The sequence below is a fragment of the Dipteris shenzhenensis genome, chromosome 8, assembly GCF_047967505.1.
Source record: "Dipteris shenzhenensis isolate YYH24624 ecotype China chromosome 8, Dip_SZ_1.0, whole genome shotgun sequence".
Taxonomy (NCBI): domain Eukaryota; kingdom Viridiplantae; phylum Streptophyta; class Polypodiopsida; order Gleicheniales; family Dipteridaceae; genus Dipteris; species Dipteris shenzhenensis.
In genome coordinates, this window is record NC_141603.1 from 3808776 (window position 1) to 3829880 (window position 21105).

Genomic DNA, 21105 nt, shown 5'->3' on the forward strand with positions numbered 1-21105 from the left:
AAAAATTAGCTTCTTGTGGCAATCAAACATGGATTTACAATTTGTCATGGATCCTTATGCTACCACATGATGTTGCACTTCATGTATAACATAAATGGGCAACAAATAACAAAGATCTTGAAACAAACAATGAAATTTTGTCTTGCAAGAAAACTCTAACACACAAGAAAGAATGCACAAAATGCCACAACAAATGCGTGCCCAATCAGCATTGATGACATAGATTCGGAGCACCACACCCGATGAATTGATGACATAGATTAGGAGCTTGATGACCGCCGAGTCATGTGAACCACCACACGAGATGAATTCTAATTCTATTTCCTCTTCCAGTGCACATGAATTCTATTTCCTCTTCGAGTGCACCTTCATGGCCTCCCATTGGAAGGAGTACCGAGGCCTAGTGCCATCTACGTTTTCCCTTCTTCCACCCAATATGTAGTTAAAGCTAGACGGCTTCTTTGTCGACACATCATGCGTCCCAATGTTGATGGCGTGGATCGTCCACAACCTCTTCAATCCAACGAAACGAGCATGAACAAAAATCTTTCCTCTTAAAAATTTTGAGCCCGTACTAGTTGGTGAGGAAAGAGTGCAAGTAGCGGCTTGATTCCTTCTCAGGTCTTCCAATCGTCATGGCTGGACGACGGAATTTGAGATATTGGGTGCTGCTTGTTGCCGTCTTGGCTACACTGGTTCGACTGGTTGTGTTTCCAAGCGATGGGAAGTTTCCCACAGATCGCGCAAATAGGCTTCAGACCGCAGAGATTCAAGTTACTCCCGAATTTTGGGGTCCTGAGAGCTTGGCGTTTGATGCTCATGGACGTGGCCCCTACACCGGAGTAGGTGACGGTCGAGTCGTGCGCTGGGACGGCCTGGAAAAGGGTTGGAGCGATTTTGCAATCACTTCTCCCAACCGGTTCGTGATTACTTTGGCACCTGCATCCTGTCAAAAAATGCATTCTCGCTAGCTCATGTGATCATGCGTTCTTTGAGTACGAAACTGTGGAGAAGTAGTCATAGTGAAGTTTTTCCGACTGGCTGAAGCTTCTACTGTCTCTGTTAACAGTAGCTTTTTTCTGTCATCTTCTTTGGGCGCAGAACTGAAGCATGTAACCCCAAGCGTCCGTTGGTCATGGATTTGAGTAAAGAACCCCTTTGTGGAAGACCATTAGGAGTGAGATTTGACCACTACGGAGACCTTTACATTGCAGATGCTTACTATGGCCTTCGCGTAGTAGGCAAACAGGGAGGACTCGCAAATTCCCTGGTGTCGGAGGCTGAAGGTGTGCCTCTTGGGTTTACGAACGACGTAGACTTTGGCGAAGATGGTCTCGTCTACTTCACAGACAGCAGTACAAACTATCAGAAAAGGTGAGCAACGATCGTTGGTTTGTCGCAGCTGTCACTTGTAAACATCTTCTCCAACCATGTTCTCTCCAACAGCTCACCCCGCGCCTGTTGGTAGGCATTTCGTATTGATGTTTCTGCATGGAGATAACTCGGGCCGTTTGCTGAACTTCAACCCTGCTACAAAAGAAACCAAGGTTGCTCTTCGGGATCTGTACTTTCCCAATGGCATAGCTGTAAGCAAAGACAAATCCTTCTTGCTCATTTGCGAGACTCTGAAGCGCAGGTAAGGCTTTCATGTGTCATTTCAAAATCAGCTGCAATTTGACATGAGCAAGCAGGAATCTGATTGTGTACTCCACTGTTTTATGTTAGAATCCTGAGATACTGGCTCCGAGGTCAGAAGGCGGGGAAACTTGAGCAATTCGCTCAGCTGCCAGGATATCCAGACAACATCCGGTTAACTGAGAGAGGCGATTTCTGGGTGGCAATCCATGCGCAGCAGAATTGGGTACTGAAGCTGCCTGTAGCAGTGCGGAGGGCGTTGCTGAAGCTGCCCATATCTTTTGCATCCTGGTATATAAACATGGCAAGGAAGCAGGCAATGGGGATGGTAATCCGGTTGGGCGCAGAGGGAGAGGTGCTGGAGGTGCTGGAGGATGGAGAGGGGAAGGTAGTCAAGTTGGTAAGTGGGCTAGAGGAAAGGGATGGCAAGCTATGGCTAGGCTCTGTGGTTTTACCTCAGATTGTTCGTTATCAGCTGAACTCCTGACCAACCTAAGAGGGAAGGGACGGTAAGCTATGTATAGGCTACCTGAGATTGTCCATTCTCAATTAAGCGTCTGTGAACTGTGTCTGTTTCTTCGGATTACTCTTGCAATTGATGATTCAACAGGTACAACTTGGTTATGCTCTCTCTCTCATGTATTGACAATCAATATCAGCTTGGGGTAGAAATGAGTGATGGCAAGCATGAGTGTGTTCTTTTTTTTCTTTTTTTCCCAAAGAAAGTAGAAAGACTTTATTAAGGCAAAAAATTTACAAAAGGAGAAAAGCTTACGTTAGAGCGACTTTTGGAAACGCTCTATGAGCAACCCTGCTTGCATGTGCAATATCGGTGTATGAAATGACAAAACCTTATTTACTTTGTCTTTTTATTATAGTTTTGTACATAAATAAGAACACAATATTTTAAAAAGAATTACAATTGAATTACATGATTTATTGGATCACTTTTGGATGGGCCATACCCACTAGAAGTAGGATGTGGCTCTTCTATCCAAACCAACCATAACTGGTTTGAAAATAAAGAGGATTACTTTTCACAAAGTGGCATGTGCATGATGAGTGGGAGTGTCGATGTACTCTAGACCATCCATCACTTCCTCGAAAATGAAGAGGATTAGTTTTGACAAAGTGGCATGCACATGACAAGTGAGAGGATTAAAGCAATTTTTAAGTGTTTTTGAGAGGGAGTCTTCCTTGTCTCCCAAATATCCTTGGTTTATCTTTCTAGAACTTTGACCTAAACCAACTCCTCAACAAGTCTACTTGCAAAGCATGTGTAAGCCAATGCACAATATCTTTGTAGATTACGATAATGTATAATTAATTTCGTACCTTGATGACATTGTGCATCTCAACTTTAGATCAATTAATGTTTTTGTAATAAATGTTGAAATTTCCCCTTTATGTACAAGGTTGATACAATGGAAATTTTGTAATGATAATGGAATGATATTAGATTGAGTATGCATTCAAGAACTTACATAAAGGCACAACTATGAAGATGTCACAATGCGATAAGGTTACAGAAATAAGACAATAGACACTCCATCTTAAGCTTCAATCTCTGCATTTTGTACATGGAAGTATATATGCAAGCTAGAGAAAACAACTATGAAGGACATGTAACATGTTTCAATACAAGGTATGGGGAAATTTTCGATCGTAATACACAGGGAATTTGTGAAGAAACAAAATCTTTTGTTAGTGTAGAAGCATCTATATGAAACTAATGCTATAGACAGTTCTAGACAAAAAATGCGAAATTATTAGCATCAGTATTGTCATCGAACATTGATGTAAAACACATAAAAAATTAGTGTCGGTATATTGTGGAATGTAAAAACAAATTGATGGGGTAGGAAAGAGTATTGGTACACCCATTCTACCCCACCATAATTTAGCATAAATGCAATCTTATTTGTATAACAAGAACCCTTGAAAAGGTATGAATATATATTGCAAAATGTAATATGAAAATTCGCTATTGCTTCAAGGCATGAGTACAAAATTCCCTCGAGAGAGCATGAATGTATAAGCCACAAGATCAATTGCAAGAAGTCCCAAAAAGGGTATACAAACTCATTCTCTATACAACGAGAAAGAGTAATAACTAGCTTCTCACAGATCTCCTCAATTTGTGTCTCGCGGAGGCTAAAACCATTAGGAAAGAAGGGAACTCATTTTGGGGCCCTCTAAGAAATTCACTATTTACCTATTTTTGTTGCACTCAAACTGTGGGAAATGCCATAAAATGCGGATACTTACTGCAAAAATGTTAGTCTAGTACCCAGGCTTCATATTAAATGCACATATAAGATCCTTGACTTTCTGTGTAATTTTAGTGCAAATCCCCCATTCTAGGGCCTCTAGGCATTGGTTTTCAGTGTCTCGTCGACGAGGGGGTTTTGGCTCACTCCGGATGCACTGGTGATGTCAAAATCATCAAATTCTGCACAAAAAATCATCTTTTGAAGATCACGTATGTCAAACATAATAAAAGAAAAAGGTTTTGAATATGACTTTATTTTATCTTTCTACATGGTTTTTGGTATTTTTCCAATGTTACATTGGCCCTCTTTTGATTGGTCGAGAGCCTATTTTTCTAAACCCTAAAAGGCCCCAAAATGAGCTCCCTTTTTTCCTAATGTATGTCATCCTTGCCTTGACATCCACCGACTCTAGATCCTTGTCGGCTCTAGATGGTGGACTCACTCTCTCTAGATCCCTTATCGGCTCTAGATGACTCACCCTCTCTAGATCCCTTGCTTGCTCTAGATGACTCAACTTCACCAGAGCTACCACCTTGGTTTGGCTACATGCAACATGAATGGAAAAGTTCATTGAGTAAATCAACATTATATAATGTAAAAGAAGACAGTTATATTCTGAAAGTTAGATTGGCCAAAGATTTATCTCAAATGTAGCTACATCCAACCAAGTTGTACTCAATATGGATTGTGTGTAGATGCATAGACATGAAGAAATAGTGCACAAGAGCTCGGAGTTGCTTCGTGAGAGGATTGGTTATTCATGCACACATGATGAAAGCTATAGAACTAACATCCCTTTAGGCGCCATAAGCATAAACCTTTCATTGGGATATGATTCTAAGAAATTGTGCAAAATTGCTAATATAAGGAATGATTTCCCTTTACCAAGAGCATGGGCTACAATGCAGCCTCCACTAGTTTGGCCCCTAGAATGTTTATATTAAGAAAATGAAAACCTTGTCATTATCATTAGTGTTTAGGGTTTTATCAATCATTATCGCCATGTTACTAACATTGAGTTAGATTATAATTTAGAACACCAATGTCTTTATCTTTACCAAAGTAAGTTTAGAGTTTGGAGTTTAGGACTATGGTTTAGGGTTCTATCAATCATTGTCATTGAGGTAAGTTTAGTGTTTGGAGTTTAGATTTTAGGGTTTAGGGTTTTATCAATCATTCTCATCACCTTATTAACATTGTGTGAGATTATAATTTGGACACTAGCATCTCATCTTTATCAAAATAAGTTAAGAGTTTGGAGTCAAGACTTAGGTTCTAGGCTCTAGGGTCTAGGATTTAGTGATTTATCAATAATTATCATCACGTTACTAACACTATGTTTCTAATTGGTCCATTATTCATGGAGAAGAAGCCTTGAAGATGATTCATCATCTTCTAAGGGATCAATGGATAGTTCGTATCATCTACTTCTTCTATTACATCATGATCATCACTAAAGGATTAAGACTTAGCTATTACATATGAAGAGACTTAGGGATATATGTAGAGAATATAGACTTATTTAGAATACAGTTTTTGGTTGAGGGCGACAATATTGACATAAATGTCACTTCTTGAATAATTTATCATGGATAGAGCTTTTTTCCTTTGACAATTGACTTGTATTTCCATAATGGCATTTCATTTTTGACTTTATTGTAATTATATGATGACATTTTTTCTTTTTTTTTAATTTCATTTTTGACTTTATTATGATTATATGAAGGTATTTTAACCCAAACTTGGTGTAGAAGTTCTCATTTTATGTTTTTTTGTATCAAAAGTACAAAGCACTAATTTTATGGGAGATATATACAACCACTTTTTGTAAAAATTTTAGCAGTCCCAGCATTTGTGTAAACGCTAGTATTACTATCAAAATAGTTGCCCATGATCGCGTCTTATACTAGTGCATTTATATGAATGCCTATATTATTGGTAATATCAATGAATATGTTGATGTAAATACCATCGACTATACTGATGGTTATTTCGAATGAATATACATGACAACATGGTTATGAATGCTCTACCACTTTTTCTGATAAAACATCTTTTTTTAGTTGACTACCTAAATGCATTGCAAATAAGAGACAAAATAGCCCCCTTTGTAGTAGTGTTTGGTATCACAATTGATTGAATGCAATGTCTTGTCAGCAGATACTATATGATTTTATCATCTAAAACTCATGACAAGATTATAGGTATCAAATATTATAGGTACTAATGACAAATTTTGTGATACCCTTTTCGTGTATGGGATTGAATTCATTGGAATGGTATAACGCAACATTAATTCCACCTTCATGCTCCATCACCCTCTCCAGCTCCACCCTCATGTCGATTCTTCTCTCCTACTTTCTCTCCTGCCCACACTAGAGAGACTCTTGCAGCAGACTTGGCACCTCCACCTCTTGTTTACAGCTCCAACCAGCTCCGTGCACTTCACCAGATCTAGAGTTCAGCCACCCACCATGCTCGGCTGATTGTGCCTCTAGCCACGCAGCCTTTATGTGAGCCTTGCTAGCTCCAGTCGTCGAGATAGCCCATACGTGAGGAGGGAGCCCGTACACTTCGTAGACTACCTCTCACACAGTAGACTTCACACCTCCTGGCCTCCACCTCTCACACAGTAGACTTCACACATTTTGGCCTCCACCTCACGATTGTTGCCCCCTTTGTTGTTCCCGCTAAGGGTGAGTCTGCAGCTTCGGGCACTTTGCTAGCTCTGGACCCATCTGCAGCTTTGTGCACTTTGCCAGCTCCAGGCTGTCTACATCTCCATTCAGTAGCTTCGTTCCCCAGCTCTAGAGTCAACTGCCCACCATGCTCGATTGATCGTGCCTCCACGTGCAGCCTGTATGTGAGCCTCGTCAGCTCTAGCTGCCCAGACAACCCGTACGTGAGGAGGGAGCCCATGTGCTTCATAGACCTCCACCTCTCACACAATAGACTTCGCACCACTTGGCCTCCACCTCGCCATCGTCGCCCCCTTTGCCAGCTCTAGAACCATCTGTAGCTCCGTGCACTTCGCCAACTCTAGACCGTCTACAGCTCAGTTTTGCAGCTCCACATAGAGGCCATGACCATGAAGCTGAAAGAGGATGTTACGCTCATCGTGGATGTCCAGTAGCCCAACTCCCTTTTGCGCCATCTCATGGACCTCACATCTCTGCCCATCATTCGCAACAGCCAAGTCCGAGGCTTCGAGCCTACTTGCAACTTGAGGCACGGAGGGAGTCTTTCTCTCTTTCTGTTCAGTCGATCCCTGCGGAATCGTCCTATCCTTTCAAAGGTACTTGAGCAGCTCGTTATGCATAATCTATTTTGGATATCCCTCAAGGGGTAGGGTCAAGTGTGCTCTTCTTACCATGGGCCAAGCCTTTTTGTATGTAAAAAGGGATGGCACCGAGGTTAATATTCATATTCAATACTTAAATGTTCTTTTCTTCTCTACTATTTATGCATAAGTTGCCTCAAGGGGTGTTCTTAGCATGGGCCATGATGATTTTTTGTATGTGGTTCATTTTCTAAGAGAGAGAGAGAGAGAGAATGCCCTCCCACACACACACACACACACACAATCTCTCTCTCTCTCTCTCTCTCTCTCTCTCTCTCTCTCTCTCCCTATCTACTACCTCTCTCTCTTTCTCTCTCTCTCTCTCTTTCTTTCCCTATCTACTACCTCTTGCATTTGTAGAAAAGTATGGGCATTGTTTGAGCAGAGAGCACAGTTCATGTAGCACAATAAATCCTAGTCCACGTGACACATTAGCTTGAGTTAAAAATAGATTTTTTTAAATAAGCACTTTTGTACGTGTGGAAATGTGTATGTGCACACATACACACCCATACCTCTACCCATGCATTAGTATGAGTAAACAAAAAATGTGTATTTAAATTAAACATGTTTGTATGGATACAAATGTGTATGTGCACACACATATGATGAAAATATTTGATTATATATCTATCTATTAGAGGCATAGAAAAGTATGGGCCATTTTTTAAAAGAAAGAGAGAGAGAGAGAGAGGGATTATATATGTGTGTGTGTGAGTGTGTGAGTGTGTGAGCGTGTGCGTGTGCATGTGCATGCATGCGTGTGTGTGTGTGTGTGTGAATTTATAAACTCCCTCCCCCCCTCTCTCTCTCTCTCTCTTCAATTGTGTGTGTGTGTGTGAAGGCATTTATAAACCCTGCCCCCCTCTCTCTCTCTTCAATTATGTGTGTGTGTGTGTGTGTGTGAGTGAAGGCATTTATGTTCTCTCTCTCTCTCTCTCTCTCTCTCTCTCTCTATAGCATGGCACACAAGTTTATCTACCTATTTATTTGTTATATGTGTAGAGGTATGGGTGTGCACGTGTGTATGTGTGTAGATACACATTTGTATGCATACAAACATGAGTATATGCACGCACACACACGCACACACACAAACACGCCCATACCTCTACACATTGCATACATATAGATAGATAAATAGGTAGATATAATTGGTAGATATATAGCTGCACGTGGAAATGTGTATGTGCATCGATTACAGGCCCATACCTCTACCCATGCATTAGTTTGATTACACAAAATTAAACATGTTTGTATGGATACAAATTTGTATGTGCATACACACACACATTTGTACACATATCTATACCTGCATATATAATCAAAACATTTGACTATATATACTTATATATAGATAAATAGGTAGATCTCATTGATAGATATCTAACTGCATGAATAGGTAGATAGTTCTCTCTCGCATGCACGCATGTGTAAGAAAATATAGGCATTCGAGGGTGGTGCATGTAACATAGACAATTGTGGTTTGTGGGACGCATTGGTTTATACATGTTTGTATGCGTACAATGACATCTATGATTATACATTTGCATGGCATACATGTATTTGCAATTGTTGTGATTTAAAGAAATGCCCATAGGTACATCCCTAGACTCTTTCAATGAGGCTAAGATTTTGACAAGCACTCCATCGGGTTGACATTTCTCATCTACAAGGTAGGTCCCTAGACTCTTCAATGAGGGAAGTGGTTTTATGTTCTTTTTTGTAGAGAGAGAGAGAGAGAGAGAGAGAGAGAGAGAGAGAGAGAGAGAGAGAGAGAGAGAGAGAGAGAGGTTGCATCAAATATATTGTATCTATTATGAAAATTATTGTAGAGGTTTGAATCCTTACGTTGCATGAAATTCTAAAAATGTACTGAAATGCTTTGACCATGAGACATGTGATTCATTACGCATATACTTAAAATTAAAACATGTATGGTTCACTTAGCTTTACTTTTTTTATTTGGTTTTTTTTCTTACAGGTGCTTGATTCAGTCGTTGGACCACCCCTAGTTTCTCTCCACTACTTTTGTTTACTCAGGTAGGAGATGCTTATTTCCTACCATTTGCCCTTGCTTCCTACATTTGGAATTCTTTGCTTCCTTGGGGCACATTGTCTCATGGTTTGAGCCTGATGCATGGGTAATTCTAAGTGTCATGCATGGGTCTGAGCATGATGCATTAGTTAAACCAATTTTTAATTTGTTGAGGCATAGATCCTTATGTAGTTGGTTGATTAGATACCATCTAGGGGTAGGTCCCTAGATTCTTCAATGAGGGAGGTGGTTTTGGTTCTTCTTGCGGAGGGAGAGAGCGAAAGAGATAGATAGGTAGAGAGAGAGAGAGAGAGAGAGAGAGAGAGAGAGAGAGAGAGAGAGCGAGAGTGGTTCATGTAACATACACAATTGTGTTTTATGGGATGCATTGGTTTAAATGTGTGTGTATGCATATAATGACATCTATAATTATACATTTGCATTAGCATACATGCATTCGCATAAACATAGTTGCGATTTAAATGAATGCCCTTAGGTAGGTCCCTAGACTCTTTCAATGAGGCTAAGATTTTGGCAGGTACTCCATCGAGTTGAAATTTCACATCTACAAGGGTAGGTCCATAGAGAGAGAGAGAGAGAGAGAGAGAGAGAGAGAGAGAGAGAGAGAGAGAGAGAGAGAGGTGTGTGTATGATAATGTATTTTGCTCATATGTTGACAAAATAGGAGGTTTGCACCTACCATAAATTAGTGGCACATTAAATCTTGGTTATGGGACACACTATGGGTGATGTGTAAATGGTCAACTCTCAGTTTTAGATAGATGGGAAAAGGATGGATTTGTTAAATGACCCATGCTTCTTCCTTTCTAAATTGTTTTCTTCCAATGTCTCATGGTTAGAGCATGATGCATGGGTAATTTGATTAAGCTATTTTTTCTTTGTTGAGGAATAGATCCTTATGTAGTTGGTTGAGTGGATACTATCTAAGGGGGTCCAATTTCTCATATATACAGCAAATGGCAAAAGGAATAGAAGGGAGGTTACATTCAATAAGGTCTCATAGGAGAACATTGTTTGATTCAATGCGAGCGGCCCATCGCATTTATGCTGTACAAATAACAAGGTTGAAACATCAAGGTACTAAATGCATGCGGAAAGCTATCAAATCTATGAGTGTAGAAGTTGGCCGCTGCAGACAACAAAGTTAGATGCATGGACACAATCATGTAGCATGCGTTGCAAAAAAATTGATGGGCCTCAATAGAATAAATTTATTGCATTCAGCACACCAGGCGCATCGTAGTCTTGTTGGAGAATAAAACGTCCTATGCACTACAATTGGCGGTGGGGAAGAGTAGCTGCATGCAAGAAGGGATTCTTTCCATTCGGGGTTGGGAGAGTATACATTCCCCCTTGATGGTGTCTTTAATTTGCATCAATATGCTGGTGGAGAAATGTGGTCAATACTTCAGCAACATCAAGTAATGCACATCAACATGTTGTGGGTGAGACAAATGCAGCACACGGTCCAGTAATAGGTGCATCTACAAATTGATACAACCAGGGCCCCTGCTCAATCAAGAGCACGAAGACGCATTGATCGCAACATGGGTGTGGTTTTGGGTGCAGGGGGGAGCCTGTCTATCCTGCGTACATTTCCTTTAAGGGATGATATAGAGAACCTATCTCTATATCCACTGGTCTTCAATGCTCTTGCTCTTCACACACTCGAATGCATGGATCTTGCATGCAATCTTTGCCATGCTCAATTGTGGAAAAGGAGACGTGAATGCTTATGCTAGGTAGTGGGAAAGCATTATTGCAAGGTTGGTCATGTGTTGTTGTTGCCCTTACAAGAACCGCTAGAGATTTTGAGAGCTCTTCTACATGGAAATGATGCTCAAAGCAAACTATTTAAGAATAACATTAGGGCTTATAATAGTGTCATGGCATTTGTTTCATTGGGAGCCCATGTTGATCAAATGTTCCGTGGGAATGGGGGTATATAGAACTTTTGGGTCCATGATAGTGTGTATCACCGGCTTGGAAATTTGTTACTAGATGAAGGTAGGCAATAGATGCCACGTTTTGCACAATTATATGTGTATGATACCGAACATGAACTACAACACCATTTGCATGAGATGCCTGGTTTGGATCCAAACATTTTGGAGGTGTTGCAAAGGATGATGCATGAATGCAATCCATATGCAAGTGCATTGATGGATATGGGGCAAGTGTTGAAAACAAATCCACATGAAGACTTGAGGATGGTTATTTGCGAGAGCAGCCCGACCTCCAAGCAATACTTGGCTCCTGCATCTAGCAAGGTTGCTGCTATTATGCCAGGACAAGGGGATGACTTCGATATCGAAAATTGTGACATCCATATTTTTAGCCGGCAATGGGGTTATGAGTAGAATTTCTAATTTGCAATAGTGATGTTCCTAATCACATACCAGTGCACAAGATACGGGGACAAGTTGTGTCACTCAGAGACAGTACTATGCATACCGTTTGTGACTGAGGCATGATACAAATGCATGTCTTTTGCATGGGGGGAGATTGCTGCAACAATACATAGTTGATGCATATAGTAGCATGAAAGAGTCCACGTTGGTGTGGATACGAAACAACCAAGATTTGTTACGTGCAGAAGTCTACCAAGGATTGGTAGACATTGTAAATACAGCCGATGGAGCACGTACTATGTTGGGCAATGCTGCTAGGCATAGGGTTGTGTTGCCACCTTCTTTTACGAGAGGCTCCGATATATGTGATAGCTATACCAAGACATGATGGCAATTGTGAGGAAAAGGAGTAAACCATATTTTTTAATCACATTCACCTGTAATCCGAACTGACCTGAAATATTTGAAAGATTGTTGCCCGGACAAACTGCACAAGACCGGCCAAACCTGACAACCCATGTATTTTATCAAAAGCATAAGGATATGATGCAATCAATTACAAAACATAATTTGTTTAGGAAGGTGATTGAGTTTCAAAAGAGAATTTTGCCACAGTTGCATATATTGATGATATTAGAAGGTGTCTTCAATCCCGTGGAAATCGATCACTATGACCGATTGGTATGTGCGGAGTTGCCAGATAAAACATTGTTCCCAGAGTTGTATGAGATTATTGGACAATGTAATGTCCATGGTCCGTGTGGTGCATTGAATGCCTCTACAGCTTGCATGGTTGAGGGCAAATGTGTTTGTCATTATCCCCATGCATTCTCGTAGTCTACTATTGTTGGGAATGATTGTTATCCTGTTTACATCCATGATGATGGTAGAAAGATACAGGTGAAAGGTGGTGTAATAGATAATCGTTGGATTGTGCCATTTAATCCTTTCCTTTTCGTGAAGTACAAGGCACACATCAATGTTGAAAATTTCTCCACAATTAGAGCAGTTAAGTATTTATACAAATACATATACAAGGGTCATGATAGAGCAATCATCAGGATGCAGCTAGATCATGCAGGAGAGCAAGGGCAGTTGCACAACCCACTCGACAGTGGCATTGATGAGATCATTAGTTACTTGGATGCGCATTACGTGTCGGCCTTAGAAACATGCTTGCGGATTTATGAGTATGCCATGCACGACGGAAAACCAGATGTGCAAAGATTGCATGTTCATCTTCCGATGTGCAATTAAGTCTTATTTTGAGATGATGCTGGTTTGCAGAATGTAGTGGATAGGGAACAAAATCGAAAGTCTACCCTCACAAAATGGTTTAGTTACAATCAGTTGCACCATGATGCAAGTAACTTGTTATATAGTGACTTGCCAGGCACGTTGGTATGGAACAAAACTAGTAATAAGCGATGGGCGAGAAGTGATGTTGTGAAAGAAGCTTAGACGAGCCAACGGATGGAAAGTACCTTGAATCATTGTCAACGTGCTGCATTCGATTAGAATTTAGCAAGAGTCTATGCAGAAGGTGGTGAGGTGTTCTTCCTCGATGGTCCAGGAGGATTTGGAAAGACCTTCCTCTACAATTGCTTGCTCTCTCGGTTGCGTGGGGAGGGGCTAATCACTTTGGCATGCGCATCTTCTAGGATTGTAGCGTTGCTACTAGCCAATGGATGCACCCCGCACTCGTGATTCAAGGTACCATTGGAGCTGCATGGTTCTAGTAGCTGCAATATTAAGGTTGATAGTCAACTCGTAGATGTTTTAAAGATGGCTAAGCTGATAATATGGGATGAGGCACCCATGACTCATCGGTTTGCTTTTGAGGCACTATACATAACATTGAGAGATATGAGCAACTCTTTGGTGGGAAGGTGGTGTTGTTGGGGGGGGATTTTAGACAAGTCTTGCCAGTGCTTCCAAAGGCAAGATGAGAGGACATTGTTAATGCTACGTTATGCCACTCAAGGATTTGGGGTTGCACTACAGTATTGAAGTTGACGCAAAACATGTGGGTCCTTCAAAATGGTGATAGCTCAACTGAGCAGGAGTTCACACAATGGGTTTTGGACATTGGCAATGGGATAAGCAGATGTACAAGAGAAGATACTGTTGTAATTCCATCGCAAATGCTTTTGGAGACAAAGTCCATGGAAGGCCTCATCGGATGGGTGTATAGGGGACTTGCAATAGTTCTCGATTGCACACCATATTTCAGAGAGCGTGCTATTCTTGCACCTAAAAACCTTGAGGTTGATGCAATTAATGCTACTGCATTGAAGGCAATGCCCAGCGAGGAAAAGGAGTATCTAAGCGCAAATTCGGTAGATAACTCAAGTGGGGATTCTTTTTTGTTTATAGTCGCGTACCTAAATAGTCTAGATCTTGGTAATGGATATCCCCCTTGCATCGGCTGGTTTTGAAAAGGAATGCTCCTACAATTTTGTTGCGCAGTCTGAATCCACGTCTGAATCCACGCCAGAAATTAAGCAACGGGACATGGTTGATATGCAAAGAGTTTCACACAATGCTGGCGATAAAACGGTCATTCGAGGATAACGTTCATGCTGTCCAACCTAAAACTTCCATTCGACATGAGGAGAAGGCAATTTCCTATCCGCCGATTGGCATTCAGCATGACAATCAACAAGTCATAGGGCCAAACGTTGTCTGTTTTGGGACTGTACTTGGCAATGCCGGTGTTTAGTCATGGGCAGCTATACGTGGCATTCTCGCGTGTCGGAGCATCGAACACTGTTAAGGTATTCATTCCAAAGACTGTGTCTGATGCTAGTGATGAGGACGTGGAAAGGACTTCTACCACAAATGTTGTATACAGGGAAGTTTTGCAATTGGTAACAGCAAGAGCCTAGGAGTCTGACATTAATCTCTCGAGCCCTCCTAAGACTTTCTTGTGTGGAAAATCTTCATTTGTGTAATATTTGTATAGCTTTTTTTTCAATTCATTCAATATTCCATCCAAGAATTGCTGTATGCCTTGGGGAATGCTAGCTTGAGAGGTAATATTTCATGATTTTGTCCTTGACAATGTCTAGCTTTTCTGAGTTTTTTATGTACTCTGTGAAATTTGATTTTCCATTTAAGTTGTGGGTTTGCAATATACTGTAGACTATTTTCTCTGAAAATTGAGCCTTGAGGTTTAGAAAGTCTATTGTTTTCTCCTGTACTTATAGATTGACGCATACGTTTCTTTTTTGCAACACGATAGGATGTCTAGGCAATTCACGTTTCTGATCGAAGCAAGAGCGTGGGTGGAAGGTACATAATTTCTTGATAACCAGGGTCTATGATGACATATTAATAGAAGAGTCTGCGGTCTGGAGGTCTCTGGAGAATGCGCAGCTGTTGTTGGATCTGCTTGAGCTGGAGAGCTACATTGGGTAGAAGACATGTATACTGTTTGTTGCTTTATTTTTTGTTGAGACAAAAGGTTATTTGGATTATGTATGAGTGGGCAAATGTGCTATTGTTTATCCTTTGGGGCTGTTTCTCATTCAAGGTTTGTAATGAATCTCCACATTGACCATCCTTTGGCGGGACGAGTCCACTTGGGGTATTACGTTGTCCTTGCTCGCCTGCTTCATGGGGATGATGGACCACAGACCACCATCACTGTTTATTGGCTGGGATACTACGCACGTGTGTGAACACGGATTTTCTATCGAGGGCAAAATGTCGACTACATGTATACCTTTATCCACATTGTTCGCAGCCCTTTGTGTTCGAGTAAGTACTGCAACGAATGAGTTAGGTTTTATCAACATATAGTTATGAAAGTTTTATGGCTCAATAATTATAGTCCTTAAATTGTCTTTCTGTCTGATGTGCACAGGTGGAGATCCGGTTGTTGGTAGTCCGTGGTACGTTCGTCGTCTCGTGATAGACGTGGAGTACATGGCCTCACGGTTTTCCCTTAGGGATGTTTGTGTGTCTATTTTAGATTTTAAATATTCAGTTATGATTTTGTTTGCGAATGTGTATTTGGACATATCACTCGGTTCTTTGATGCAGTTATTGCATGTTCGAATATGAGACTCTACTTTTGTATGTGTTATTTTGAAGTACTCTATTATAGAGAATTTTTTGGTTGGAGTATGTTGCTTGCATCTAAATGTTTGTTGTGTTTATAAAAGTTCTTTTGCTATATTGTTGGTATAAGAGATCAGCATACAAGCCTTACCAATAGTGCTAGCTCTGACTATGACACACTTAATATTTTTGGTGATGTTAGTAGTTTAATTTCAACCCTTTTCCTCAAGTATAACAAACAACCCTCTCTCTCACACTCTTTGTCACTTTGTGTGTGTGCGCGTGCGTGCACGCGCACGTGTGTGTGTCTCTTCACCTTCTCCTCAATGCCTAGATAAAAAATTCACATCATATAAAATTACCACTAAGTGAAACATGAAATGTATGCATATGTGGAAAGCATGTCTTTTCAATTTGGAGATTTTCCATCTATGCTTTACTCTTGCTATAATGCAACCAACCCATGTGGGGCCTTTATCTGTTATTTTATTTATTATTGACATTAAAGACATTTTAGCACCTTGAGACCCAGCGGAGCGGGTCTCTAATCCGTTGTAGACGGATCAGGTTACTCATCTTTGATAATTTGCACAAGGTTAACCACACTAGATTGCACTCTCTCTAGCCTTCTACATCACTTGTTTCTTCTAGTAATTGGCCTCTTTCAGCATAACTAATAAGTTTATTGGTTTTCTTTGCATATAGAATTTCCTTTCATTGCATGGCATCATTGCATGGACTTTCGTGAAAGTCCATGGATGTGAAGATGCCTTTATCATTGCAAAAAGCATTAAGTACCTTGATTCTTTTTTGGTGGAGTTCCAAAAGCATTCCAATTCATGTGAGTTGGCTTAGCTTTAGTTAATGATGGTTAATAACATGAGAAATTAATGCCATATTATTTCCATGTTTCTTCACATCCATAGCTCTCTTATCTTAAAGAACTATAGAGCTAGATCATGAAGTAGTGCATTTTGATACAACCTTTAAGTTACATCCTAACTAAAATTCAATGTGAATCTGTTTAGTACCTGGGTGGTTCCTCTAGGGCATCGCAACAATGCATTGCATGGTTTACATAACCAAAACTTGAGATAGGACTTGGACAGTTTAACGTAATAATGATTAGATAATATTTTTTGGTCAAACATCTTCAAAACACAAAAAGCTACAAGAATGAAGGATTTATAGATTTATTTCCCATGGTCTATACAGGTCTAGAAGAATAGAGAGAGCATTGAGTATTATTAGCGCTGACATTTATGGAAGTGGTCACTCTACCGTGCATTTTGTTAGATATCAATGCTCCACTCTCGTGTAACTACGTGGGAACCAGCTAACTCTACTTGTAAGCCTCCCATATGAGGAGAAGGCATTTGAGTAGCTTGGTTATCCGGTAGGTCCTGGTTTGGACACTAGATGGGGGCCATGTGTGGCCTGATGGCTGGATGGAGTTGGCACACTGCCAACTAGGCTACATGCAAGTGCGGGAAGGCATCCCATGACTGACCGCACTGAGGGTAGACGGAGCATTTCTCGGGGCAGCCCACTCTCGGGTTGCGGGGCCCGTTTGGAGCCCCAAATGATCCCGGATGGCTCTGGGCCAAACGGAGAACGTAGGATAGTTGCTCTATTTTACGCCATGGTTCTATCATGTGGTCGGTGGCCTATTTTAGGACCGACTCCCAGTCGACCGTTTTGGGCGGACTGGGTCGGTCACTAAATTGGGTCTAACCGACTATGACTAGTGGCTATATAAGTGCAAGCCCGTGAAGCCTATTTCATCACTGGCTACAGCAACCCTGATTCCTCAACATCCAGCCTCCGTCCTCTACTGTTTCTAGCTTGCCATCGAAGCTTCTTTCACAGGAGCGCACGGCTGGGAGGCAGCGCCATCTATTGTATCAGTTCTACAGTAATCAAATTTTTGATTCTCCATACTATCTGCTTTTCTCTCTTGCGTACGAGATCCTGTTATCTGTTGAGCACAGACGTTGTATTGTTTTCTTACACATTTCCCTAATAGCATAGGATGATTTGTTTGGTCACACCTTAAGCCAAAGCTCTGTCTCTTTACAAACTGCACAGATGGCCATAATTGCATATCCACCCTAGGTGATACCCTTTTTTGGAAAATAATAAGGTTTGGAGAGCAATTGAAAAATAATAAGTGTGAAAGCTTTCGATGGGCAAGTGGTCATGTGTGGGAGGCTAAAAATCATAAAAACTAAACCCTATATAACAAAACTAGAACCCTTGAGAATAATACACATGTGATGGCACAAACATAAATAAATAAACAAGAGGGCACTGTTTGTATGCCTGATAGCACTACCCCCTTTTCTATGATCCTCCTTGCGTTGATCCATCCAGTTGCATCACCAAAGTAGCTTGTTGTGGGTGATAATTTGATGGAGATGCACAGAGAAGCCAAGAGAAGGTGCACATGGGTGCCACATAACTCCTAGAAGAGTGAAGAGGACTCACCTTGGAGCTGAATCAAAAGCCATGCCATGGGGACAAGTGTCTCACAATCCGAATTCAAAGGGCAAAGCAAATCGTTGCTATAGCTCTGTCCCTAAAGAGGCAGTGCTAACAAAGAATGAACAAATAGAAGTACCAAAGGTAAAGTTGGAGGTGGTGGTGGATGGTAAAACCACTGAGAGAGAGTTGGTGGATGCTAAGGCTAGTGTGACACGTGGTGCTAGGAAAGGTGTGGGAAACCTTTGGAATTAAAACAAGTGGCAAATCCCTTACCATCTCTCTCACCCAACCTAGCAACATCGCTCCCTTCACGAGACATGGTCCTATAATATATAGGGGGCCACAAAAGAAAAATAGAAACCAGTACCTCATCTTTCCATCCATGGAGCTCTTCCAATTCATCCCTTGCTCTCCCTCACCTGCTCTCCATCTCTTCTTTCCTCATGTTTCTCTCATCATATCTCCTCCTCCTCCTCTTCGTCCCTTGCCTTTGCTCACTTGATTCATCTCCTCCCATTTTGCTATGGCCTTAAACCTCGCTCTTCAGCCCCCATGCAGCTCCCCCCCGCGCCTTTTCCTTCTGCAGTCCGCTTCGGATCGACGTGCCCTCCTTGGCATCATCTTTATTCAGCACAATCTGTCTCGTCTCCCCGGAGACGGCACGATAACCTCTCGGCGATGCTTGATGGTAAAGACCGCGCTGAATCGACGCGGCCTACGGATTACAATTCACACCAGAATGGTTGTGCCCAGAGCAAGCTTCGACCTTGAGTCCCATGGACAGTGGCTAACAGACTCTGGCCAGACTTTCCTTACGCTTCTTCAAAATGGAGCTTCAGCTGTCAAAAACATGGTTTCATCACTCCCGTCCGATGCAGTAGACAACGATGCCTACGGCGTCCAAAGTCTTCTTCATAAGCTTCTAGCTCTGTCTCTCCCACCCGTCGGTATTTCTATAGCTGCGCTAGCTATCAGTGCAGGAGTAGCATCCTGCGTAACTGCTATCATTCCTCCGAAGAAGAGCCAAGCTACTCGGGGAAATCGCGCGATCGCGGGCCGACCCGTTAAAGACTGTTTGCTGATCATGAGTCCCACCCTGTTCAATCGATTTGTGTTGATGAGGTGCCCTTCTATTGCTTTCGAGGAGACTGACGTATATGAAGGGCTTGCCGAGATACTCACAACAGAGGGTCGTCACTTTGTGAGTTTAGAGAACGGGGATGAAAAATGGTCTGGGACTTTGTTGAGAGTGGCTTCTGAAATTGACGAGACAAGCAGATTTATTGCAGGGAGTCTGGAAAAGGGAGGACAACAAGAAGCGAGCGATAGTGCATCTGTCTATCAGCGGACATGTCTTCATACAGAGGACGGCGGGGTGTTAGCCATTGATTGGCCTTCACATTTGGAATTATCAGGGGAACACGGGTTGGATACGACGGTGTTTCTTGTTCCTGGCTCAGCGGATGGTAGTGGAGACAAGTATGTACGGAGTTTTGTTCGAAGAGCTCTTAGGTGTGGCTATTTTCCAATTGTGCTAAATCCTAGAGGCTGTGCTGACTCTCCATTGACCACTCCAAGGTACGTTTGGCAAATGGACCCCGAATATATTCTTAATTGGCCCCCCACCCCACCCCAGCCCCTCCTTGTTTTCTAAGAAGAGGCGCCATCACTCCATGTCTCGGAGAACATCTTCTCAAATATAGTTGTCATGTACCCAAAAACGTAAGAGGGTGAGGAAAAATGGGATTTTTAAAAATCTTTTTAATGATGTGTATTTTTTCTATTTCCCATGACCCTCCAATGTATGGGTCATCGGTATTGGAAAATTACACGTATTTCCTGCGAGTCACGCTGCTTCTTTTGATGCAAGGCTGGTCCATCTAGGTGAGCATGCAGTTGCCTGCATAAGGAAGGTGGCCCTTTGCGCTAATAGCTATTGTCAGCCAAATGCTATATGCCTCATAGTAGCTCCATAGAAAATGTCACGCGCTCCCTACAGAAATATTCATACTACTCATGCATCCCTATTACTGTTAACTATGACCCCACTTGGGAACCAGAAGAAGAGTGCTGAGATGCGCTTGAAGGGTTTATGGGCTAGCCACGTGGTGGTGTCCACACTGTTGTCCCTACATATCTCACCAAGGGAGCAGCAACATACATTTCAAGCTAAACACATAGTCCTTGGCATCATTGAGCCTTCTGCACACAAGTCCATACAGTCTGTATGCGCCCTTCCCGAATCAACATAGATGCCATTCCATATTGATCCTTTGTTGATTTCTATGCATCAATTATACGCCCTTCCCGAATCAACATAGATGCCATTCCATTATTGATCCTTTTCCCCTTGTGCTCAGACTAGCTGATTATTGGATGGTGCGAGCTCTAGTTGGTCAAGGGCGCTCTAGGGCAAGTAATGGCTTAATTTTCATGATGAATTTTGCGGTCAAGAAGATGGAAAGATCACAATATAGTGGTGCCTTGCTTCCAAGGCATGGTAGAGATGTTGTGAAAATGTTTCAAAGACTTGGCGGAGTTAAGAAGATGCTTTGAGCATATGCTACGGTGAGCAACAATGGAGTGCTTAAGTTGTACAAGAGGTGGATTCAAAATCTATTGGACCAAATGGAGTAGTGCAATGCAATTTTTAAAGAGAATCCTCGTGTGTAGACCGGCTAATTATACTGGCAATTTGGAGGTCAACATGGTGGAGCTTACTGAGGTTGTCCTAGAGCCAATTTTGTTTCTTGAAGGACCCTCACCACGGAGTTCCAAATCCAGTGACACTATTGGAGGAACCCCCAAGAAGTACTAAAGGCAGAAGATGTAGATCCGTACGAAGGAAGGGTGATCGGCTCTAGGAGCTTGAAACATATGGCAGAGACATCCTTTGAG

The 21105-nt window shown here is 41.7% G+C and overlaps 3 protein-coding genes across 5 annotated transcripts in view; all 3 read left to right on the forward strand.

The window, feature by feature from the left end:
• Nucleotides 1–446: 446 nt before the first annotated feature.
• Nucleotides 447–2361, forward strand: LOC147898984 (protein STRICTOSIDINE SYNTHASE-LIKE 3-like). Its single transcript, XM_087378345.1, has 4 exons — nucleotides 447–919; nucleotides 1102–1374; nucleotides 1469–1636; nucleotides 1726–2361. The coding sequence occupies exons 1-4, from the start codon at nucleotides 636–638 to the stop codon at nucleotides 2120–2122; spliced, it is 1122 nt and encodes a 373-aa protein (XP_087234471.1). The 5' UTR covers nucleotides 447–635; the 3' UTR covers nucleotides 2123–2361.
• Nucleotides 2362–13682: 11321 nt separating this feature from the next.
• On the forward strand, nucleotides 13683–14232 carry LOC147898985 (uncharacterized). The gene is made up of 2 exons (XM_087378173.1): nucleotides 13683–13997; nucleotides 14128–14232. The coding sequence occupies exons 1-2, from the start codon at nucleotides 13683–13685 to the stop codon at nucleotides 14230–14232; spliced, it is 420 nt and encodes a 139-aa protein (XP_087234299.1).
• A 4348-nt stretch (nucleotides 14233–18580) lies between these two features.
• LOC147898986 (alpha/beta-Hydrolases superfamily protein) overlaps nucleotides 18581–21105 on the forward strand; it is a 34792-nt gene continuing 32267 nt past the window's right edge. For 2 of the 3 annotated variants that reach the window (XM_087377945.1, XM_087377947.1), the window contains exon 1: nucleotides 18581–19785. In XM_087377945.1, the coding sequence (XP_087234071.1) occupies nucleotides 18731–19785 (1055 nt within the window). In that variant the 5' untranslated portion in view covers nucleotides 18581–18730. The remainder of the gene's footprint in view (nucleotides 19786–21105) is intronic. The other variant, XM_087377946.1, reaches the window with a different exon arrangement.